This window comes from Orcinus orca, chromosome 16, assembly GCF_937001465.1.
Source record: "Orcinus orca chromosome 16, mOrcOrc1.1, whole genome shotgun sequence".
NCBI classification, from domain to species: domain Eukaryota; kingdom Metazoa; phylum Chordata; class Mammalia; order Artiodactyla; family Delphinidae; genus Orcinus; species Orcinus orca.
In genome coordinates, this window is record NC_064574.1 from 40,228,071 (window position 1) to 40,252,128 (window position 24,058).

General features: G+C 43.8%; 1 protein-coding gene across 6 annotated transcripts in view; it reads left to right on the forward strand.

Annotated features, from left to right (window-relative positions):
* ISM1 (isthmin 1) overlaps positions 1 to 13,156 on the forward strand; it is a 91,669-nt gene extending 78,513 nt beyond the window's left edge. For 4 of the 6 annotated variants that reach the window (XM_049699220.1, XM_049699218.1, XM_049699219.1 and 1 more), the window contains exons 5-6: positions 2,374 to 2,490; positions 8,579 to 13,156. In XM_049699220.1, the coding sequence (XP_049555177.1) occupies positions 2,374 to 2,490; positions 8,579 to 9,096 (635 nt within the window). In that variant the 3' untranslated portion in view covers positions 9,097 to 13,156. The remainder of the gene's footprint in view (positions 1 to 2,373; positions 2,491 to 8,578) is intronic. The other 2 variants (XM_004276476.3, XM_049699222.1) reach the window with 1 other exon arrangement.
* Positions 13,157 to 24,058: the final 10,902 nt, after the last annotated feature.

A 24,058-nucleotide genomic window follows, 5' to 3' on the forward strand; every position in this document is an offset into this window, starting at 1 on the left:
GGCTGAGATTTAGAACAAAAAAGTGGAAGAGCAAAGGGATTTCTGCGGAGAGAGAAGATCAGTTGGCGATGTGTGTGATAGCAAAGGGGTGTACGCAGAAAACAGGGCTGATGGTATGAGAAGAGGCATTTCTAGCCCCCGTCAGCCATGCAGGTGGATTTCCAAAAGTGGAACAACCATCAAGATGCTTGTCCTGAGCTTTCCCAGGTTCATCATAATGAAGCTGAGTTAGAAGTCTGGTGGGATGGGATTTGGATGGGTAGAAATCAATAAATAATAATAATATGAGAAGGGAGAAGAGGAGGAAGGCAGGAAGAAATGAAGAAGAGAAGGAGGAGAAGAAGAAGAAGATGTTGATGAAGATAAGATGAAACCAAAGAAAGTGAAGATAAAAATGAAGATTGGGAAGATGAAGACGGGAAAAAGATGATAACGAGGTTCATGAAGAGGAGGACCTTTTGAGTATTTAAGTATCAAGCAAATTTCTAAGGTCTTTGCATGTGTTACTTCATCTAATCCTCACAATAACCGCATGAACTAGCTATTGATGATGGTACTCATTTGGCAGCTGTGGAAACTGGGACACACAGGCTAACTTGCCTAGTCACACAGGCAGCAAGTGGTCCAGCTGGGATTTGAATCCAGGCAGTCTGAACAAGAATCCATGTTCTTAACCATTAGACTCTTACACCTCTGTCAAGGGGAAGGGTATCGGGCTCAGCCACACGTGAATACAGACAGCATTTAATGTCAGGGCTTGAGCGGGCTTGCTTGCTGCTTTCTCTCCCAGAGCTGGCACCCAGACCTAAAGCAGTAGACCTAGATATCTTGAGAGCAGGTATCTTCCCTGCCGCCATTTTGAATGTTTCCTTCTCGTTTTCTCTCACTACTGAGAGCAGCGTGGCCAGCAGCCCTGTTCATACATTTTCTTCTCATCTGAACTTGCCCTCCTTCCATCCTTTCTGCCTTTCTGTTCTTGACTCTTCCAGCTTTTCAGGGCTCCCTTGAACATGAAGGATCTCCTTTTGCAGGATCTCTTTCCTTTTTTGGTGTCTTGATTCTCAGCTCTACTGGAAAAACTCATGGGACAGGCCGTCTCCCTGGCCTGGCAGTGATTACACTGTAAAAGTTTGTCCCTTAGGCTGACCACACAAGTTCTAGGGGCCTCACATAAAACCAGAGAGAGCCCCTTAAAGGAAATCAACCCATGCTTAGCAAGACAGTCAAGGTTCTCCAACAAATAGCACGTTCCACTGCTCCTCTCTCTCCTGACTGGCCCCATCTGCAGGAGATTCCTGTTTGCAAAGGAAGCCTGGGTGGGGGTGGTCATTTGAGGAAGAGAGAGAGCCAGGAAGTTTGAGGCAAGCTAGGTTCAGTTGCTCAGAGCAAGTAATAACAAGCCCAGGTTATTCTTTTTTTTTTCAACGTTGAATTTGGGTTTTTTTAAAAAATTTATTTCATTCAAGTATAGTTGAGTTACAATGTTGTGTTAACTTCTGCTGTACAGCAAAGTGACTCAGTTATACATATACATACATTCTTTTTCATATTCTTTTCCATTATGGTTTATCACAGGATATTGAATATAGTTCCCTGTGCTACACAGTAAGACCTTGCTGTTTATCCATTCTATATATAATAGTTTGCATTTGCTAATCCCAATTCATCGCTCCCCCAGCTTATTCTTTTTGAAACATCATCAGCAATGCTAAAAGTCCCAGCATATGAGAGATCTGGTCTTTAGCTATGGACTGCTGTATCCTCAAAATGAACTAGACAAATGTTCAAGGGGAAAATGTCAGCCAACACTTACCACTTGGTACTCTATGTGCTTTCTTTATACATAACTCATTTAATTCATTCAACACTATGAGGTGGGTCATTGGTCCTCCCCATTTACGAATGTGAAAACTGAGTCACACAGATGTTCCAGGGCTTGCCCAAGGTCACACAGCTAGTAATGATTTGGACCCAGTGAGTCAGTCCTTAAGACTGGTGTTGACCACGAGACAAGTTGTTAACCACTACGCTCTACAGTCTCTAGTTTAGTTTGCCATCCTGACACCTCTAGATAGACAGCCATCCTGACGCGTATCCCGCACCGCCCAAAATCCCATTCCTAGGCCCAAGGAATGAGTTCCTTAGGCACATTCAGGCACTTTTGGATTGGATTTCATGCTGCAAATGGTATCTGGAGTTTTAATATATTTTACGCTCTATACCTACTTTTTACTGTTTCCTCTGTTGGCAAGTTTCTGCCCATGAGTAGTAATGGATACAAAAAAGGCTTTATTCAAGTGTATTTGTTTTTTTTATTTGCCAGTGGGGCGGGGGTGGGGTGGGGTGGAGGGCTGACTTTTTCCATATAACTAGGGAAAATGAGCTCCTGTCTGTGTTTAGGTATCGAAGACACCTTCAGGACAGCTGCCACCGAAGTGAGTCTGCTTGCGGGAAGTGAAGAGTTTAATGCCACCAAACTGTTCGAAGTTGGTAAGGAAAGGTTGTTTTTTTTTTTTTTGCTTTTCCATCCAAATATTGATATAGCGTTTTGGAGATTCCTTCTGCCTTTGCCGTGCCATCCTTGGATCCATTTAAATGTTTCGTTTTCCTCTTATGGGGTCCAATTTTCTCAGCATACTTCTTGCTCACTGAATATACACCAAGCAAGAGAGAGCAGCCGCCCCATTCCTTCTGCACCAGATGGAGCCCAGCAGCCCTGCTGTAGCTGCCACGCCAGCCACGCAGCATCTATAGCACGTGGGTGGGGCGCCCTGCCCCTAGCTCGGGATCCGTCCACACTCGGGCCTCGAGCCTCAGGGCATCTCTTTTCCCAACTCTCACCCAGTGTCCCCAGTAAAATCAAGAAATGGTGATGTCAGTTTTCCAGCAGAAGGACGGGGGGAGGAAGGAAGAGAACGGGAACTTTCTCGACATTATGCCTCCCCCATCTCACTCCCCGCCATGGGAATCTTTCGTAACCCTTTGGTACACCCTGCTACTCATCTGCTCGAAAATGCTAGCTCAAGTACACTGAACGTGGACCAAACAAAATTGAAAGTGTCTGTTCAGCAAGGGGGAAGCTTGATGAATAAAAATAGCTCCACGTGCTTCTGGATGTAATTCTATATTACAGAACAATAAGACTCCTTCTGCCCCATTTCTTTTTGCCACCCCCACAAAGCCCTTTCCTCACCTCTTCACTCTGCCCTCCTCAGCCACACTGGAGTCAGTTTGGAAATTCTGTTGCCCGGGGTTTCCATCACAGTCCTTCACATGCAACCAAAACGTTAGTAGAAGCCTTCTGCACACACAATGCGTTTGACCAAAAAAAAAAAAAAAAAATTAAAGACTACATGTGGGAATTTTGCATAAAATGATAAAACAACAAGATGGGCTTTTGGGGAAGAGAGTGTCTCAGACCTCCCCATATCTCACCCCACAGGCAGGCAGCTATTTGCCCTTTCACAGGGAATGGGACCAGCTGCACCCAATGGGCAGCTGAGAACACACAGGGATGAGGGGGGATGGTGGGTCAGGCAGGTTCTGGGCAGGAACAGACAAGGCTCACACGCAGATCAGGTAATAGAGGAGCATTTGATGAGGGCCTTTTGGCAAAGGTGTGAGCAGGTAGATGGAAACCAAGAAGGGCTTGTACAGAACCCTGGGGCTGGCAAGCGTGGGGAGCCCTTACCTCCCACTGGCCTGAAGGGACCAGGGGAAGGATTGGTTCCCAGAGCCACTGTGTAGAGAGGGCTGCCTGACAGCACTTCCAGCTCCAAGAAGGAAGTAGCTAACTTGTAACAGTGAGGGAGGAGCCTTGGGAACAATACCCTGACTTCGCTCCTCCCTCCCTCTGGTCCCTCACCCGGTCCTCCCATTGGCTCACCCCAATTAGAAACCAGGGCTCAGGGAGCCCACAGATCTGGTGCATACAGGGCAGCCTTCCATGGCAAGGAAAAATGTGGAATAAGGATGTAGAAGGACAAACGGAAGATGCCCAGCAGAGATGAGAAAAGCTTGACTAGCACAAGGTCAAGTTTCTTAACCTACTTCTGCCTCAGTTTTCTGATCTGTAAAATGGTCTAAGGTAATGGTGCCTACCTCCTAGACCTATTTTAGAGTGAAATGAGTTAATACTTGTAAAACATTGAGAACATTCACACTGAATACTCCATGTAAATTTGATAAAATATAAGTCGAAGGACCTATGTCCTGTACATGAATTATGATGACCTTCTACTCTGGAGGAAAAATACAAAGCTATTTTCTGGGACCTCGCTGAATTTTGTTTCTGAAAACCCTGCCCTCTGAGGGAGACCCCCACTGGCTTTGCAGACACATACTTCCCAGGATGGACCCTCCAATCTCTATGCAACTGCTCAGTCAGGGACTCTCAGGGGTGGAATCACAGCACTCAGCCCATACCCGCAGGCAGCACCCTCAACCTTGTTCTGTGTACTCCCTGCTTTCCCTCTGGTTTAATCCTCATTGCACTTTTTGAGATCGGTGTAATTTTTATACCCAGCTTAGAGATGAGAAAACTGAAGCACAGTGAGGTAGAATACCTTGCTCAGGGTCACAGAGCCACTAAATACTTGAGTTGGGATTCGATCCCAGGCAGTCTGGCACAAGAGCCCAGGTGTTTCATCTTAGACCAGGCCTTTCCAAGCTCCTGGGAGGTGCCCCAGCTCTCCCTTTCTCATATCCCTCAAGAGAAACCTGAGCACCCCTGCAAGCTGCCCCACGAGCCCGATCGTTTGATTTTCACTCATGACACCACCAGCCTCCCAGGCACCTGGGTCAGAGCTGGAGGGTCACTTCTGATCCCTTCCTCCCTTCCCCCCAAGCCCACCAAGGCCTGGCAGCCCTACCTCCCCGACTACTCTTGAGCTCACCAGCTGTTCCCTCCCAGAGTATCTCACCTGAACTCTTAAAATTGGCATCAGCACTGAATCTTTCTTCCTACTGCATAGCTCAGTGAAGAGCTCACTGTCACTCAGAAACCTTCAGTGGTTCCCTAGTGCCCTCTGAAACAAGCCTAAACCACACCGAAGATCCCACGACCTGACACTAACAACCTTCCTTCCCTATGTCCTCTGCTCCAGGGAAACTGAACATGCACCCTGCCCCCAGACTTCTTCTGCTTAACTGTGGTTTGCACAGTTAATACCAACCTGGATGGCCTTCCCCTCGCCCGGCCCCATCTCTGCTCTTATATGTAGTCTGAGTCAGGTCCAGCCTTCTGAGATGGGATTGGACATTCAAAGATTCACTGGGGGGCTTCCCTGGTGGCGCAGTGGTTGAGAATCTGCCTGCTAATGCAGGGGACACGGGTTCGAGCCCTGGTCTGGGAGGATCCCACATGCCACGGAGCAACTAGGCCCGTGAGCCACAACTACTGAGCCTGCGCGTCTGGAGCCTGTGCTCCGCAACAAGAGAGGCCGCGATAGTGAGAGGCCGGCGCACCGCGATGAAGAGTGGCCCCCGCTTGCCACAACTAGAGAAAGCCCTCGCACAGAAACGAAGACCCAACACAGCAAAAATAAATACATTAATTAATAAATTCCTACCCCAACATCTAAAAAAAAAAAAAAAAAAAAAGATTCACTGGGGAAGCGCCCGGGAAGGATAGAGGGGAAGCAGCAGAAGTAGGCAGGGAAGGCTTTCAGACCAAGATGCAGGCCTGACCCCTGCAAAGGGAGGGAGGGAAGGAAGGAGGACTGGGAAGCAAGGGCCTCAAAGCAGCTTGAGAAAGTCTCGACCATGCCAACGGGCACCCCCCCCAGCAAAGGCTGCCTGACAAAGGGGTCCCCCGTCGGGCAGCACCCACACCAGGCTCAGTCATCGACTGAGAGCAGCCCCGGGGGAGCACAGCCTGGATGTGGAAACCACAGCAGATCCACAGCCGCTACAGCTGGAGGCCACCAGGCAGCAAAGTGCCCCCAGCAGGCTTCCTTGCAGGAGCTCTGAGCAGGACACTTGTGGCCACCATGCAGACCTGAAGAGCCACAGGGCCAGCCCAGTGTCACACACTCCTTGAAGAACCCCCTGACTTGCACTGATAGAAATGACACTTTTTAGCACTGGTGGGACTTTTTGCTTTGGCCCCCTTAACGCACCCCACATTCCACCATGGTGGGCAGCCTTAGATGTTGGCTCATCTTACCCGCTGCAGCTTCCTGAGCCACACGCGATGGGAAAGCTGCCACTGCCCACACCACGTCCCTACACCCCAGCAGCCCCTGTGGTTCTTTGCCTGATGGCGTGCTCTGGCCCCCAGAGCCACCAGCCCGTGAATCCACGGTCATCCAGAAGTCCAGGAGCAGCCCCCTACCAGTGATTGATGGGAACTGGTGGATAATACCCAGATCCCGCCAAATAAAAAAACAACATCTCTCTTCAAAGACTGTATTCAAAGGATCATTGCAAAAGGGAAAGGGCCGATTTGCAATAGAGAAAACACTGTGTCTATAGGCCTGCAAGCCTCTCAAGGGTTAGGCAAAAGGGTTTTCTTTTACAGCGGAGTAAATAAGGCTAGAAGAACGCCAGTGAGGCAGTGGGATTGAAGGCTGGTGAGATCAGATAGGGCATCAGAGAATGTTCTGCCCTGAGACCAGCCTATTTTCGGTAGGGACCCCTAAGGAGAGCCTATATGCTGGCCCAGGCAGAGGGTAGGTCAAAGTTCAGGGGCTTGAGAAATATAATATGATATCGCTTATATGTGGAATCTAAAAAGAAATGATACAAATGAACGTATTTACAAAACAGAAAGGGACTCACAGACTTATAGAATGAACTTATGGTTACAGGGACAGAAGGGTGGAGGAAAGGGATAGTTAGGGAGCTTGGGGTTGACATGTACACACTGCTATATCTAAAAAGGGCAACCAGCAAGGACCTTCTGTATAGCACAGGGAACTCTGTTCAATGTTATGTGGCAGCCTGGATGGGAGGGGAGTCTGGGGGAGAATGGATACATGCATATATATGACTGAGTCCCTTTGCTGTGCACCTGAAACTATCACAACATTGTTAATTGGCTATACTTCAATACAAAATAAAAAGTTAAAAAAAAAGGTCAGAGGCTTGAAAGAAGGGGAGAATATTAACTAAAGTTTAGTTGGGATGCGTTTTGTTCTGATTGGGGATGAGCAGTTTAGCTAATCGTTTATGAGACCAAGAAAGGGAATCTGGAGGGTCTGTGTCTGGTTGTGTCATAGGTAAACAAGGCAGCGGCTGTGAGTCTTACCAAGTCCTGTGGGGAAGAGGGTTCTTACAGTAAGTGGTTTTCCAGAATGCACAAGGGCGGGGGAAAGTCTTAACCTTGGCTGTTTCCCAGAATCACGGGGCTTGGGTAAAGTTCCACCCTGTCACTGGGTGGGTTTCCGAGGTCCAAGGGGAAGATGCTGCAGTTTCTACAGTGGTTGCTTGTTTGACCCACATCCCATATTGCCACCCTCCCTTCCCTGTCCCACCTCCATGCTCCCTGCTGGTGTTTCCCAGAATCACTTCCCAAAGAACCATTTTCACTGGCATCTTTGTCTCAGGGTCTGGGAAAATACAAACGGAGACATTCACTAAACCAGAGGTCCTGAACTCTCATGACTAAGGGACCAAGAGCAAACACCCATGAGTGACGGGATCAGGTAGAGACTGTGGGGAACTAGGGACCTCCTGTCTTGACCAAGGAGTGGTCACTGGTTACCTGTTCACAAGGCAATGCAGGACTGACGTCCACCTATCTTTGGGATTTTCAAATGAAACCAGGTATCTACATTAATAAGTGGAATCACATAATTCTTAAACGTTGGCAATTAATTCCATATTTTTTAATACTGTTAAGGCCAAACACTACACACTTCTTGGGGCAGGTTCTGGCTCAAAGTCTGTAGGTCAGCGTCCTCTGGCCTAAATATTAAATTCCCTAAAAGCAGGGACCACCAGCCTCTTCCTCTTTGAGACCTCTTATCACAGGGATTTGCAAGTAACGGTTGTTAACTCTTTCCTGCCTAAGGTTAAGAGGTTAGGCCACTAGCCTAGTTTAAACCAGTCAGTGAGTGGCAGAAATAAAACTTAGTCCTACAAATATCCCTTTGAGGCATTCTCCGCCACTCATCGCTTATTTGGAGAGGAGATTCAAAATGGCCCTCTGAATTATTGTTCGTTTTGTTATGGGTGATAATGGGGTTACAGTTATCTAGGAAAACATAGAAAATATGGTTTAATTATCCTCCTATTTTTGTAGATGCCTACTAAAACTTAGGGGTAATAATATCATATCTTTCCAAAAAAATTTTAATGAGGGAAATACAATGATTAAGTCTAGGTGATGGCATCTGGGTAGTCATTGTATACGTATATTCTCTCCACTTTTCTATGTATGTGAAAAGTTTTCATAATATAAAGTAAGGAGTTGGTGGGGCCGAGAACAAAGTTCCCAAATTCAAGGGCCATGATCGTGTTCACCCATGGCCTGGGGGTTCCAGGGGCTGCCCGTCAGGGAAGGGAGAGGTGGACTTTAAAGTCATCAGGCAGCCGGTTTTGCATGCGATCAGAGGGTTTCTCTGGCCCGTTTCAGACACGGACAGCTGTGAGCGCTGGATGAGCTGCAAGAGCGAGTTCCTAAAGAAGTACATGCACAAGGTGATCAACGACCTGCCCAGCTGCCCCTGCTCCTACCCCACCGAGGTGGCCTACAGCACGGCCGACATCTTCGACGGCATCAAGCGCAAGGACTTCCGCTGGAAGGATGCCAGCGGGCCCAAGGAGAAGCTGGAGATCTACAAGCCCACGGCCCGGTACTGCATTCGCTCCATGCTGTCCCTGGAGAGCACCACACTGGCCGCCCAGCACTGTTGCTATGGCGACAACATGCAGCTCATCACCAGGGGCAAAGGGGCGGGGACGCCAAATCTCATCAGCACTGAGTTCTCAGCGGAGCTCCACTACAAAGTGGACATCCTGCCCTGGATTATCTGCAAGGGCGACTGGAGCAGGTATAACGAGGCCCGACCTCCCAACAACGGACAGAAGTGCACAGAGAGCCCCTCGGACGAAGATTATATCAAGCAGTTTCAAGAGGCCAGAGAGTATTAAAGAGACACCACCTCTGTTGTTCGTGACACAAACACACTGCACTGATCCGCCACCTGGCCAGAGTCCCTCTTACCCGCATACATGTATATGTACATATACCACGTGAGTATTTGTCATAAGTTACACTAGGGGTGTGCGCCAGGCCCTTGTGACTGCCATCTGAAGCCACCGTTGCCTCTTCAATGTCAACGGCTTCCTTGGAACTCTTCCTAGGGGGCATGTCCTCAGGAAGATGGGGAGAAAGGAGCTGGAAGAAGAACCTGGAGGTCATAGCAGGTGGGATTCAACTCACACCCCGGATCCAGCGTTTCCGAGAGAAGCAAAGGGGCAAAGAGAAGGAAGTTGTAAATGTGATAAGCAGTTTTTATATATAACTTATTTAATATGAATGTGACTTATACGTCACCTTTTCTCTGGAGTTGTCATCGTGAAACTATTTAATCACTTCTATGAGAGTTCAGAAAGGGGCTTAGAGAGATGGAAGAGAGAGGGAATTTTGTAGTAATGACTTCTTTAAAAATAAAGAATTCAACAGAAAGATATCAAAACAAGAAAACACCCACCTGAAACCAAGTGTTAGTTAGCCAGTGAGGTACCTTGATGAAGTCTCAGCTTCCAAATGCCCTTGCCTCAGCCTGGGTAGGGAGTGGGGGGCAAATGGGTATTTTAGGAGAAAATCTGAGGCCTGGTTTTAAGTGGACTTTAAAACAAAGGCCAGTATTAACACAATGCTATGATTCTATTAAAAGACCCCAGAATAGAATTTCTGCTCATGCCTTAATAGGTTCAGAAGGCTACAGGAAGGTCAGACATAAAAACAAGGAGTAGCACTTTTCCAAAGAAAAAATGCAAAACAAATGGGGGGAGAACATGAACTTCATCTATTTTATTTTAATACCATCGTAACAATTCTTTTCTCCACAATATATCCTCAGTAAATAAATATAAAAACAAGGAGAGGAACTCAAGTATAAAACCCTAATTTTTTTATGTTTTAAGAAAGAAAAAAATACGTTATTTTTGTAAAGTATTTATTGAGTCACTGAGTCTTGTGCATCAAGCAGTTGTAACATGGCCTGGTTCTGTAGGGTGGAACTTAGGACAAATAAAGAGTCGGTTCTTATGCAATCTTTACTTGCAAAACTCCAGGAAAAGAGATTACATAATAAAATCATAATAAAATGTGTTACCTACAGTAAATGTGTTACCTGCAAATGTTTATGATACAAATTCCATAAATAGCCCTCGTAAAGCAGGACTTCAAGGCAGGGGAGAGGAAGGTTCAAACCAGGTAGAATAAAAGGCTCATTGATTGATGTGATGGTGGGTGATATAAGTCATAGCATCTTTGGCACCAAGAATATCAACCCTGCCCCGAGGAGGCTAGAGCTCATTGATACACGTGCAACTTTTTGCCCACCCAGAGCTAAGAAAGAGCTAAGAAATCCAAGCCAGAGCAAAGGCTTAAGACAGCCCAGGTGAGTGGGACTGCTTCCAGACAAAATTCTGCAATGACAGTAATAAGTAGAACTCCTCATTGTGCAAATAATTCCATTTCGAGTTGAGGAAACCAAAGCTCAGAAAAAAATAGATCACGTTGGATCTGTCATTCATTTCCTAGTCCAGTGCTCTATCCACTATATCAGCCTACCCTTAGGTTCTCATAATAAAATCTTGTTTTAATGGAAAAGCTCTTATCAGTCATTTACACTTTAGAATGAGTTATCCATGTATTGCCTGCTCTCAGGATATTTATATTTAAGACCTATTTCTAATTATGGAATGAGAATCCTTATTCACACCTGAAGGAAGTTTAGGCAAGTGAACTGGGAAGGAGAAAATCAGTAGGTCCGTGTATCAGGGAAGCAGATTTGGTTCCTAATAATAGGAAAGCCATTTTTGCCAAGAGAATTGGTTGCAATGGAATGCATTGCCTTTGGGATGGTGAGTACCCTGTCAGGACAGGTATTCAAGCAGAGCTGGAGATGAATCACATGAGAAGCTCATTTTAGTGAGCAGGAGAGACAAAAGTGTACAGCAATAACCCCGTCCGATAAGTGTTCTATAAAGGGTAAGTGGAAAGTACTCTGGGAAAATAGAGGCAGGAATCAGGGAAGTACCTGCTAGACCTAATGGAGGAGTGGTATTTCACAAAGCGGAGAAGTGGGGGGGGGGCAAGTAGATGCATTTGGAGTAAGAAAACAGTATGGGCAAAGGCAAGGAACTACGCAAGAGCTTGGTGTTTTCTGAAAAGTGGGATGTTTACAGTGATGAGCCAGAGGGACAAGAATGGCAAGTTATGGAGTTGTGTCTAAGGTGTTTTTGTGAAGGATTTAGCATGGAAAATTAAAGCTGTTTCCTAATACAGTGAGAATGACTGATATGAGCCATGTTTCCAATGGGCTATTTGCCTCTTTATATCAGACCTTCCTGACATAACGAACTGAGAGTTGGAAGGTAGGGTGAATTAGGAGCTGGGGAGGGCTCCTGGGCTCTTTGCCTAATGAGAACACCGCTAGTTTCCCATCCATCATCCAGATGGTGCCACCCCTCTGGAAATTTGCTGAGCTATAACCTGCCTCTATGCAGTCGTATCTCATTTACTATAGGGCCCCAAGCCAGCCCCAGTGTAACCCTGGGTAATTCCTTCAAGGAAAGGGGATCATGTGAGCAAGGGCCAACTTTGCCCACCGCAGAGTAGGCTGTCTGCTCCCTCACCTGCAGCACCTGTTTATAGGACCCCTCAGCAACTGCTCTACAGACACCTCTCATCGAATGCTTTGCTCCTTTGCTGCTCCTTGGAAAGAGATCCCTTTTTCTAGTGACCCACTGGGCCTCTCATGTGCCACGTCTGAACAAGCCAATAGTGGCAGACAGAGAAGTCAAGGCCCTCTGGTGGCCGCACATGGGAAGGATGAGGGCAGGGCCCCAGAAGAGCTGGGCAACCTCCTCACCCCATTCAATTATTATCCACCATGATTAGTCTCCAAGCCTTTCCATCTTTGTAGCTCAGTGGGCAGGGGGTAGATTTCCCCACCCTAAGACCCGGGAGCAAGGATCAAAGAATAGGTACGATACCAGCCACCCTTCCTGAGCACACACTTTGTGCCTCTGTGCTAATCACTTTACCATGGGAGGCAAGCAGGTTACATCCATTTTACAGATAAGACAAAAGAAGCCCAACAAGTCTTCTAACCTGCCCAAGTCATAAGGCTCTGTACATGGCAAAGCTGGTTGAAGACTGTGTTCTTAACCTTAACCTCTACTCAACTGTCTTCCCAACACACAGGATCAGGATTTTGCCTCCGACTCACTCTGCCTTTGCTCCAATTGTTCAAATCCACCAAATGTCCCTGCACCACCATTTACGTGTCTCACGTTGGTGACAGTGGATCTGGCTTTAGCTCTATATAGTCTGCTCAGTTCTCTCATATTCCATAAGAGGATTTGAATCCTGTATCTGTGCCCTTGCTCAGGTTGGCTGAGTAGCAGAGCCTAACTTTCTAGAAGATAGCCTGCTCCATGGATAAGAATGAGACTGGTCTGTTTTCCCTGCTGCACTCAAGCCCCATGTCAACTGTTGCCTGTTGGGTCGACCTGAAGGGCAGGTGCCATGTCTCATGCTTTCTACACCCCCAGCCCCTAGCTCTGTACCTGGCAGATATCATCAGGCAAGGTACAGAGGGCGGAAGAATTTGAGAGTTGAGTCAGACTACCTAGATTCCAATCCTGGCTCCCTCAGTTGCCTGCTGGGTACCACTGGATAAGTTAATCAGCCTGTGTATATTCCAGTTTCCCCATACAGTTTTTCGGAGAATAAAATAAGAGATATGAAGTTCCTAGCATAGGGCCTGTCATGTACCATGTGCGTCGGTGTTGAGTCATTGGAGAAATATTTATTGAGCGTATACTAGTTGCCAGGCATTGTTCTAGATGCCGGAGATACAGCAGTGTACAAATCCAAGTTTTCCTGGTGGAGGGGAGACGGCTGATAAATAAATAAGTACATAATCTGAAATAATGGTAAGTGATATCAAGAAAAATAAATTATTTGATCACACGTGTATGTTGCATTATTTAAAGTAATGCTAGTTGCTGTAATAGATAAGCCTTAAAATCACAATGGCTTAACACAAAAACCTCTAAAGGTATGTTTCCGGTCAAGTGGCTCTCTTCTAAGTGATGACCCAAGGACCCAAACTTTCCATCTTCAAGGCTTGACTCTCTAGGGTGCCCTGCAGGTCATCTCTATTCCAGGAGGCTTAAGGAGTAAAAAGCAGGGAGGATATGGGCAATGACTTATATAGGTGGCCCAGGGAAGTACAGCTGTTTCATGCCACACTCTTCTACAAGGGAGACTGGGAAATGGAGTACAGTCGGGGGCCCAGGAAGCAGAGATCGGCTGTGTGAGCACCCAATCAGTCTCTGCCACGTAGGTAGACCACCAACTAATTAATTACACAAGGCAAGAGAGAAAGCTAGTGAAAGGGGTTCTGGATGGGCCCAAAGTTAGTGTCAAAGGGAGTGATCCTTTTCATCTCATTTAGACCAGCTCAGCTTTCAACTGGCAGCTCCTGCAAGCCCTTACCTGATGGTTTTCTCTAACCAGGGCCCACACAGCTCGCACAGATGGGGCTGAAGTACCAGGGAGTGAACAGTGCCTCCCAGGAGGCTTAACAGGACCTTGGTGGATGAATACCCCATCTCTCTCATCCCTCGAGTGGGGCAATTCTGAAGCGTGTTTTATACCATTCCCGAGCTCCCAGTGAGACTGAGGTCCTGCCACCCTCGGTGGGGACCTGCTTGCTAACATGCCCTGTCTTTCCTCCCCACTCCCCTACTGTCGCTCACTGGTATTGTCTCCCAAATAAGCTACTTGCCCAGATCCTTCTCTCTGGATCTGCTTCTGAGTGGTCCCAAACCAACACATCACTTCGTGCTTTAATATTCAAATATAAGTTCGTTATTCAAATATAAGTGTATCATAATATTATTGCCATCGAGCTCATGTGAGACGAGGTCTTGTGTTGCTGACAGCTCTTCCAAAAAAGAAAACTCACTCTCATCCTGGCCAGAGATAGAAACTCTATTGGATTTCAATTCCATTTAGTTTTTACAAAATGAAGATAAACACCCAGTTTTTATGATTAGGTCCAACAGGGAGAAAAGGATTCCACCAAATACCTCTAAACATTTATGAACGTCTTTTCTTAATTTTTGACTTCATCTCCTTGCTGACTAAAGACCAGTCCTGCTCTAAGGACCACACTTTGAGTAGCACTGTTCTAATTACCTGAGCGACAGTGATCAACACCCCAGTGAGCATTGAGTTGATTCTGGCCTGATGGACAGAGTCATGAAAAAGCTTCCCAGGAAGGGGGCGGGGGAGGCCTGGGTTCCTTCGTTGTCATCCATTTACAATTTCCAATGGAAAAATGTGTGGGTTGTCACCATTATGCCTGCACGGTTTCAGACAAATTAAAGGCTTGCCTCAGTAATTACTGGGTGGGTATATACAGAAACATACACCCATGTCTACAGATCCTGAATACAGTAGTGTAAATGAAGGCAAAAAGCTTACAGCCAGTTGATTTTCTGAGGTTTAGCATTGGTTTACTCTATGGGATTAGAAGAGGGACATTTTCCGGGACCAGAAGGTAAGACTTTTCAGGAACAAATTTATGGGACCAGAAACTTTTTGTTGAACCAGAACAGACTCTTTTTTTTTTTCCAGACCTTCATGTAGAGATTTAGAAAGCCAACATACAAAGACCAGTGCCTTGCCTGTAATGGCAAAAATAACATCATCCTTAACCATTTCAGTGGCAGGGGAATTGGTGGGAGACTGGATTGAGACACAGCTGCAATAGCAAAGCTGGGTAAAAAGTTTATGACTTTGCTAATTTTCTATCTGTTCTGGGAGTCATAAATGTGCCCTTATAGATATTCATGATTGCCCTTAAAATGAAAAAAACAAACAAACAACTTTTAAATGGCACAGAAAAGCCTTTCATTCCCGAGGCATGTAATCCATGGATGATTTTCAAAATGTCATGTTTGAATTGGGAAGGTAACATTTCTTGAACTAATCAGCCAATTGCTTCAAGAATATGACTCAAAGGATATAAAAATTTCAAGGCTGACTTTTAAAAAAGAAAGAGGAATTCTCTTTTCTATGCAAGTTCCTAAGTTATTTTTTCACAAAGGTCATGGCTAAATGTTAGGTTTATTTGCCATGGAAGAGAACAGTCTAAGTGAAGTAAACTTTTAATTCTTTAGTGACAGGGAATGGTAGCAGATCTTGAAAAGCACCATTTTAAAATTTTACACCATTAGCCAGGGAGTTTCTATTTGGTTAGCTGTAACCCCCTTTAGACCCCACTTGGCTGTGTTTTTGGTTTGTTTGGGGGGTTGGGTGTTTTTTGTTTTTTTTAATCTTTGGAGAGCTGAACAAATGGAGAAGGAGAAAGGCAAGAGAAAAGAAAAGAAAAGCAAAACCCAGGATCTCCCAGGATGAAAGTCTCTTTGGAACCTCTAGAATAACTGTCCCTGTTATTAACGTAACAAAGGTGGGATCTTCACAAACAGTAGATTGGAGAGACCCACACCATTGATGCTCCTGACCCCACAGAGCCTTCCAATCCCCCCTCAGGGATGGCTGGGTCCTGCCCAGACAAGACCAGGAAGAGATTTCCAAAGACCTCATGACTTAAAGTCACATGACCAGGACTCTTCCAGTCAAAAGAGAGCAAGGTGTCCTATGCTGATTGGCTGTGGAGGGTAGAATTTTCTGAGAGGAACATTTCAAGTCCCCTTTCCTGGGGACTCCTCTGAGTCAGGAAGAAGCCTGCCTCTGAGCCACTGTTGAGTGCTCCCTCCTACTATTACAGTATATTATAAAGAGAAAAAAAAAGGAGGAGGGCAGTGATCCAGTGCTAGAAATATAAAGCCTGGTTCACCACTCACCAGCAGCAAAGGTAAGAAGCTAAAGCTTGAGGTAAAACTGCAGACTCACTGTTTCCTTTTCACTGCTTTTTCTACACTGCACAGCCCAGTCACCTTCCTGACTGCTCCTCTCCCATCCCCTCTGCCACCCAGTTGGCCATCTTGCAGCCAATTGCCATTTTTGTAGCCAATCTTTTGTTAAAGATGCTTTTCGAACACAATTACAATTAAGCATGCATTCAGAAAAAAATGCACACATATCATAAGTGCACAGCTCAGTGAATTTTCACAGAGTGAACAACCACGTGTAACCAACACCCATGAAAAAAGTCAAGAAATGGAGCATAAGGCTCATGAGAGGCTTTCAGGGATGATAGAAATGTTCTAAGTGTTGACTATGGTGATGGCTACACAACCGTATGCATTTGTCAAAACTCACTGAATTGTGCACTAAAGAAAATTGAATTTCATTGTATGTAAATATTACCCCAATATAAAGTAAATAAATAAAACATTACCAGCACTCTGTCCCCTTCCAGTCAGTACCCACTTCCCACCAAAAGTAATAAGTATCACAACTTCTGCACTAGATTAATTTTGCCTGATTTTGAACTTCAAGTCAGTGGAATCACACAGCATGTGCTCCTTGAGATCTGTCACCTTTTGCTCCACATCATATAGTGAGATTTTCCCACGTTGCTCTTTGCAGCTATAGGTCCTGCCTGCCCATCGCTGCCAAGTATGGCCCATGTCTATTTAACCGTTCTACCATGGGTGGGCATGTGGGCGGTTGCTGGCTTGGAGCTTTTACAAATAGTGCTGCTATGAACAGTCCAGGGTGTGTCTTTGGGGCTCATACACACCACATTTCTATTGGAAGTGAAATTGGTAGGTCAGAGGACATGCTCAGTCTAGCAGATACTGCCCCCAGGGTTTTCCAAAGTGGTTACATTGGTTGACACTCTATCCAGAAGTGTTTGAAGGTTCTGATTCTTGGATCAATCCTGGTTCTACCCCTTTCACTAAGTCTTCCCTGACTGTTCTGTTCTTTGATCTTTTTATTCTTATATTTAAGTCAACACATGTGTACTGAACACTAAGTAAGTGTGTGCCAGTCACTATTTACATGCTGGGTACCTACTGGATATACAAAAAAAAGGTGGACAGGAACCCTGTCCCATGGGGGTGACTAACTCAGATGACTATAATACATTGTGAGAGGTGCTATGGGAACAGATGAGGACATGATTAACCAGGGCAATTGTAACTAACAAGCCTGAGTTGCCACATTTTATTTAGGAAAACAAGTCTGATAATACCAAGTGTTGGCAAGAGGGTGTGAAAACAGAAACTCTTTATCACCTCTGCTTGTGGTGATGTAAACTGGAGAATAATTTGACTATACCTAGTAGAGTTGAAGCTGAAATGTAGCAAAATTCACTAATTTCCCTCCTGAGGGTCTTTTTTCTATTATCAAAAATAAGAGGGACTTCCCTTGTGGCACAGTGGTTAAGAATCCGCCTGCCAATGCAGGGGACATGGGTTCGAGCCCTGGTCCAGGAAGATCCCACATGTTGTGGTGCAACTAAGCCCGTGTGCCACAACTACTGAGCCTACGCTCTAGGGCCCAGGAACCACAACTACTGAGTCCGTGTGCCACAACTACTGAAGCCCACATGCCTAGAGCCCATGCTCTGCAACAAGAGAAGCCACAGCAATGAGAAGCCCATGCACCGCAATGAAGAGTAGCCCCCACTCACCACAACTAGCTAAAGCCCTCACACAGCAACGAAGACCCAATGCAACCAAAAATAATAATAATTTTTTTAAAAAAATTAGAAATAAGTAAAATTGTTCACCAACAGAGGAATGAACAAACACACCTTGTTACATTCATAGGATAGAATACCATCCAGCTATTAAATGATCTAGAGCTAGGCATAGGCTCACAGATGTGTCACAAAAATATAATGTGTATAAAAGAAAATTGCAAATGGATATGAAAGTATTATACAGTCTTCAACCATTTAAAAATTCACAAAACAATACTGTATTATGACTGGACACTGACATAGGGAATTAAAGTTTTAATTATGCATGGGAGGATTAACAGCCAACCTCAAGATAACAGTTACCTCTGGGTATGGCTGACAGTGAGTGGGTGGGGAAGCAGAGAAACTTTACAGATAATATTTTATTTCTTTTTTTAAAAAGAGACCTAATATAAAACTATATATATAACATAAAACTTGTATATGTACATATGGCAAAATGTTAATATTGGTTAAATCTGAGTATTGGGTAAAGTTCAACTGTTACATTATTTTCTGTATATGTGACATATTTAAAACTAATTACTGAGATTGGTTCAAGACGGCGGAGTAGAAGGACGTGCTCTCACTCCCTCTTACGAGAGCACCGGAATCACAACTAACTACTGAACAATCATCGACAGGAAGACACTGGAACTCACCAAAAAAGATACCCCGCATCCAAAGACAAAGGAGAAGCCACAATGAGACGATGGGGGGGCACAATCACAATAAAATCAAATCCCATAACTGCTGTGTGGGTGACTCACAAATTGGACAAAATTTATACCACAGAAGTCCACCCACTGGAGTGAAGGTTCTGAGCACCACATCAGGCTTCCCAACCTGGGGCTCCGGCAATGGGAGGAGGAATTCCTAGACAATCAGACTTTGAAGACTAGTGGGATTTGATTGCAGGACTTTGACAGGACAGAGGGAAACAGAGACTCCACTCCTGCAGGACACACACAAAGTAGTGTGTGCCTCGGGATCCAGGGGAAGGAGCAGTGACCCCATAGGAGACTGAGGAGACTGAAGCAGACCTACCTGCTAGTGTTGGAGGGTATCCTGCAGAGCTGGGGGGTGGCTGTGTCTCATGGTGAGGACAAGGATAGGCAGCAGAAGTTCTGGGAAGTACTCCTTGGCGTGAGCCCTCCCAGAGTCTGCCATTAGCCCCACCAAAGAGCCCGTGTAGGGTCCAGCGTTGGGTTGCCTCAGGCCAAACTCCAACAGGAAGGGAACTCAGCCACACACATCAGCAGACAAGTGGATTAAAGTTTACTGAGCTCTGCCCACCAGAGCAACAGCCAGCTCTACCCACCACCAGTCCCTCCCATCAGGAAAATTTCACAAGCCTCTTAGATAGCCTCATCTACCAGAGGGCAGACAGCAGAAGCAAGAAGAACTACAATCCTGCAGCCTGTGGAACAAAAACCACATTCACAGAAAGACAGACAAAATGAAAAGGCAGAGGACTCTGTACCAGATGAAGGAACAAGATAAAACCGCGGAAAAACAACTAAATGAAGTGGAGATAGGCAACCTTCCAGAAAAAGAATTCAGAATAATGATAGTGAAGATGATCCAGGACCTCGGAAAAAGAATGGAGGTAAAGATCGAGAAGATGCAAGAAATGTTTAAAAAAGATCTAGAAGAATTAAAGAACAAACAAACATAGATGAACAATACAATAACTGAAATGAAAACTACACTAGAAGGAATCAATAGCAGAATAACTGAGGTAGAAGAACGGATAAGTGACCTGGAAGACAGAATGGTAGACTTCACTGCTGCGAAGCAGAATAAAGAAAAACGAATGAAAAGAAATGAAGACAGCCTAAGAGGCCTCTGGGACAACATGAAATGCAACAACATTCGCATTATCGTGGTCCCAGAAGGAGAAGAGAGAGAGAAAGGACCCAAGAAAGTATTCGAAGAGATTATAGTTGAAAACCTCCCTAACATGGGAAAGGAAATAGTTATCCAAGTCCAGGAAGCGCAGAGAGTCCCATATAGGATAAAACAAAGAAAAAACATAACGAGGCACATAGTAATCAAAATGGCAAAAATTACAGACAAAGAAAAATTATTGAAAGCAACAAGGGAAATACGACAAATAACATACAATGAAACTCCCATAACGTTAACAGCTGATTTATCAGAAAAAGCTCTACAAGCCAGAAGGGAGTAGCATGACATATTTAAAATGATGAAAGGGAAGAACGTACAACCAAGATTACTCTAACCAGCAAGGATCTCATTCAGATTCAATGGAGAAATCAAAAGCTTTACAGACAAGCAAAAGCAAAGAGAATTCAGCACCACCAAACCAGCTCTACAACAAATGCTAAAGGAACTTCTCTAAGTGGGAAACACAAGAGAAGAAAAGGACTTACAAAAACAAACCCAAAACAATTAAGAAAGTGGTCATAGGAACATACATATAAATAATTACCTTAAACATGAATGGATTAAATGTTCCAAAAAAACCATACAGGCTCACAGAATGGATACAAAAATAAGACCCCTATATATGCTGACTACAAGAGAACAACTTTAGACCTAGGGACACCTACAGACTGAAAGTGAGAGGATGGAAAAAGATATTCCATGCAAATGGAAATCAAAAGAAAGCTGGAGGAGCAATACTCATATCAGATAAAATAAGCTTTAAAATAAAGAATGTTACAAGAGACAAGGAAGGACACTACATAATGATCAAGGGATCAATCCAATAAGAAGATATAACAATTATAAATATATATGCACCCAACATAGGAGCACCTCAATACCTATGGCAACTGTTAACAGCTATAAAAGAGGAAATCGACAGCAACACAGTCATAGTGGGGGACTTTTACGCCTCACTTACACCAATGGACACATTATCCAAACAGAAAATTAGGAAACAGAAGTTTTAAATGACACAAGAGACCAGATACATTTAATTGATATTTGTAGGACATTCCATCCAAAAACAGCAGATTACACTTTCTTCTCAAGTGCGCATGGAACATTCTCCAGGATAGATCACATCTTGGGTCACAAATCAAACCTCAGCATATTTAAGAAAATTGAAATCATATCAAACATCTTTTCTGACCACAACGCTATGAGACCAGAAATGAATTACAGGGAAAAAAACGTAAAAAGCACAAATAGATGGAGGCTAAACAATGTTACTAAATAAACAAGAGATCACTGAAGAAACCAAAGAGGAAATCAAAAAATACCTAGAGACAAATGACAATGAAAACACGACAATCCAAAACCTATGGGATGCAGCAAAAGCAGTTATAAGGGGGAAGTTTATAGTAATACAAGCCTACCTCAAGAAACAAGAAAAATCTCAAATAAACAATCTAACCTTACATGTAACAGAACCTGAGAAAGAAGAACAAACAAAACCCAAAGTTAGTAGAAGGAAATAAATCATAAAGATCAGAGCAGAAATAAATGAAATAGAAACAAAAAAACAGTTGTAAAGGTCAATAAAACTAAAAGCTGGTTCCCTGAGAAGACAAACAAAATGGATAAACCTTTAGCCAGCCTCATCAAGAAAAAGAGGGAAAGGACTCAAATCAATAAAATTACAAATGAAAAAGAAGTTACAATGGACACCATAGAAGCACAAAGCATAATAAGAGACTACTACAAGCAATTCTATGCCAATAAAATGGACAACCTGGAAGAAATGGACAAATTCTTAGAAAGGTATGACCTTCCAAGACTGAACCAGGAAGAAACAGAAAATATGAACAGACCAATCACAAGTAATGAAATTGAAACAGTGATTAAAAACTTCCAACAAACAAAAGTCCATGACCAGATGGCTTCACAGGTGAATTCTATCAAACATTTAGAGAAGAGCTAACACCCATCCTTCTCAAACTCTTCCAAAAATTGCAGAGGAAGGAACACTCCCAAACTCATTCAATGAGGCCACCATCACCCTGACACGAAAACCAGACAAAGATACTACAAAAAAAGAAAACTACAGACCAATATCACTGATGAATATAGATGGAAAAATCCTCAACAAAATACTAGCAAACAGAATCCAGCAACACATTAAAAGGATCATACGCCATGATCGAGTGGGATTTATCCCAGGGATGCAAGGATTCTTCAATATATGCAAATCAATCAATGTGATACACCATATTAACAAGTTGAAGAAGAAAAAACATATGATCGTCTCAATAGATGCAGAAAAAGATTTTGACAAAATTCAACACCCATTTATGATAAAAAACTCTTCAGAAAGTGGGCATAGAGGGAACTTACCTCAACATAACAAAGGCCATATATGACACACCCAGAGCAAACATCATTCTCAATGGTGAAAAACTGGAACCATTTCCTCTAAGACCAGGACCAAGACAAGGATGTCCACTCTTGCCACTATTATTCAACCTAGTGTTGGAAGTCCTATCCATGGCAATCAGAGAAGAAAAAGAAATAAAAGGAATACAAACTGGAAAAGAAGTAAAACTGTCACTGTTTGCAGATGACATGATACTATACATAGAGAATCCTAAAGATGCCACTAGAAAACTACTAGAACTAATCAATGAATTTGGTAAAGTTGCAAGATACAAAATTAATGCACAGAAATCTCTTGCATTCTTATGCACTAATGATGAAAAATCTGAAAGAGAAATTAAGGAAACACTCCCATTTACCATTGAAACAAAAGAATAAAATACCTAGAAATAAACCTACCTAAGGAGACAAAAGACCTGTATGCAGAAAGCTATGACACTAATGAAAGAAATTGAAGATGCGTAAACAGTTGGAGAGATATGCCATGTACTTGGACTGGAAGAATCAATATTGTAAAAATGACTATACTATCTAAAGGAATCTACAGATTCAATGCAATCCCTATCAAATTACCAATGGCATTTTTTACAGAACTAGAACAAAAAAATCTTAAAATTTGTATGGAGACACAAAAGACCCTGAATAGCCAAAGCAGTCTTGAGGGAAAAACCAGAGCTGGAGGAATCAGACTCCCTGACTTCAGACTATACTATAAAGCTACAGTAATCAAGACAATATGGAACTGGCACAAAAACAGAAATATAGATCAATGGAACAAGATGGAAAGCCCAGAGATAAACCCACGCACCTATGGTCAACTAATCTATGACGAAAGAGGCAAGGATATACAATGGAGAAAAGACAGTCTCTTCAATAAGTGGTGCTGGGAAAACTGGACAGCTACATGTAAAAGAATGAAATTAGAACTCTCCTAAACACCATACACAAAAATAAACTCAAAATGGATTAGAGACCTAAATGTAAGACCAGACACTATAAAACTCTTAGAGGAAAACATAGGAAGCACACTCTTTGACATAAATCACAGCAAGATCTTTGTTGATTCACCTACTAGAGTAATGGAAATCAAAACAAAAATAAACAAATGGGACCTAATGAAACTTAAAAGTTTTTGCACAGCAAAGGAAACTACAAACAAATCGAGAAGCCAACCCTCAGAATGGGAGAAAATATTTGCAAACACGAATCAACAGACAGGATTAATCTCCAAAATATATAAACAGCTCATGCAGCTCAATATTAAAGAAACAAACAACCCAGTCCAAAAGTGGGCAGAAGACCTAAATAGACATTCCTCCAAAGAAGACATACAGATGGCCAAGAAGCACATGAAAAGCTATTCAACATCACTGATTATTAGAGAAATGCAAATCAAAACTACAATGAGGTATCACCTCACACCAGTTAGAATGGACATCATCAGAAAATCTACAAACAACAAATGCTGGAGAGGGTGTGGAGAAAAGGGAACCCTCTTGCACTGTTGGTGGGAATGTAAATTGATACAGCCACTATGGAGAACAGCATGGAGGTTCCTTAAAAAACTAAAAATAGAATTACCATATGACCCAGCAATCCTACTACTGGGCATATACCCACAGAAAACCATAATTCCAAAAGACACATGCACCCCAATGTTCACTTCAGCGCTATTTACAATAGCCAAGTCATGGAAGCAACCTAAATGCCCATCGATAGTAGAATGGATAAAGAAGATGTGGCACATATATACAATGGAATATTACTCAGTCATAAAAAGAAACAAAATTGGGTCATTTGCAGAGATGCGGATGGATCTAGAGACTGTCATACAGAGTGAAGTAAGTCAGAAAGAGAAAAACAAATATCGTATATTAACA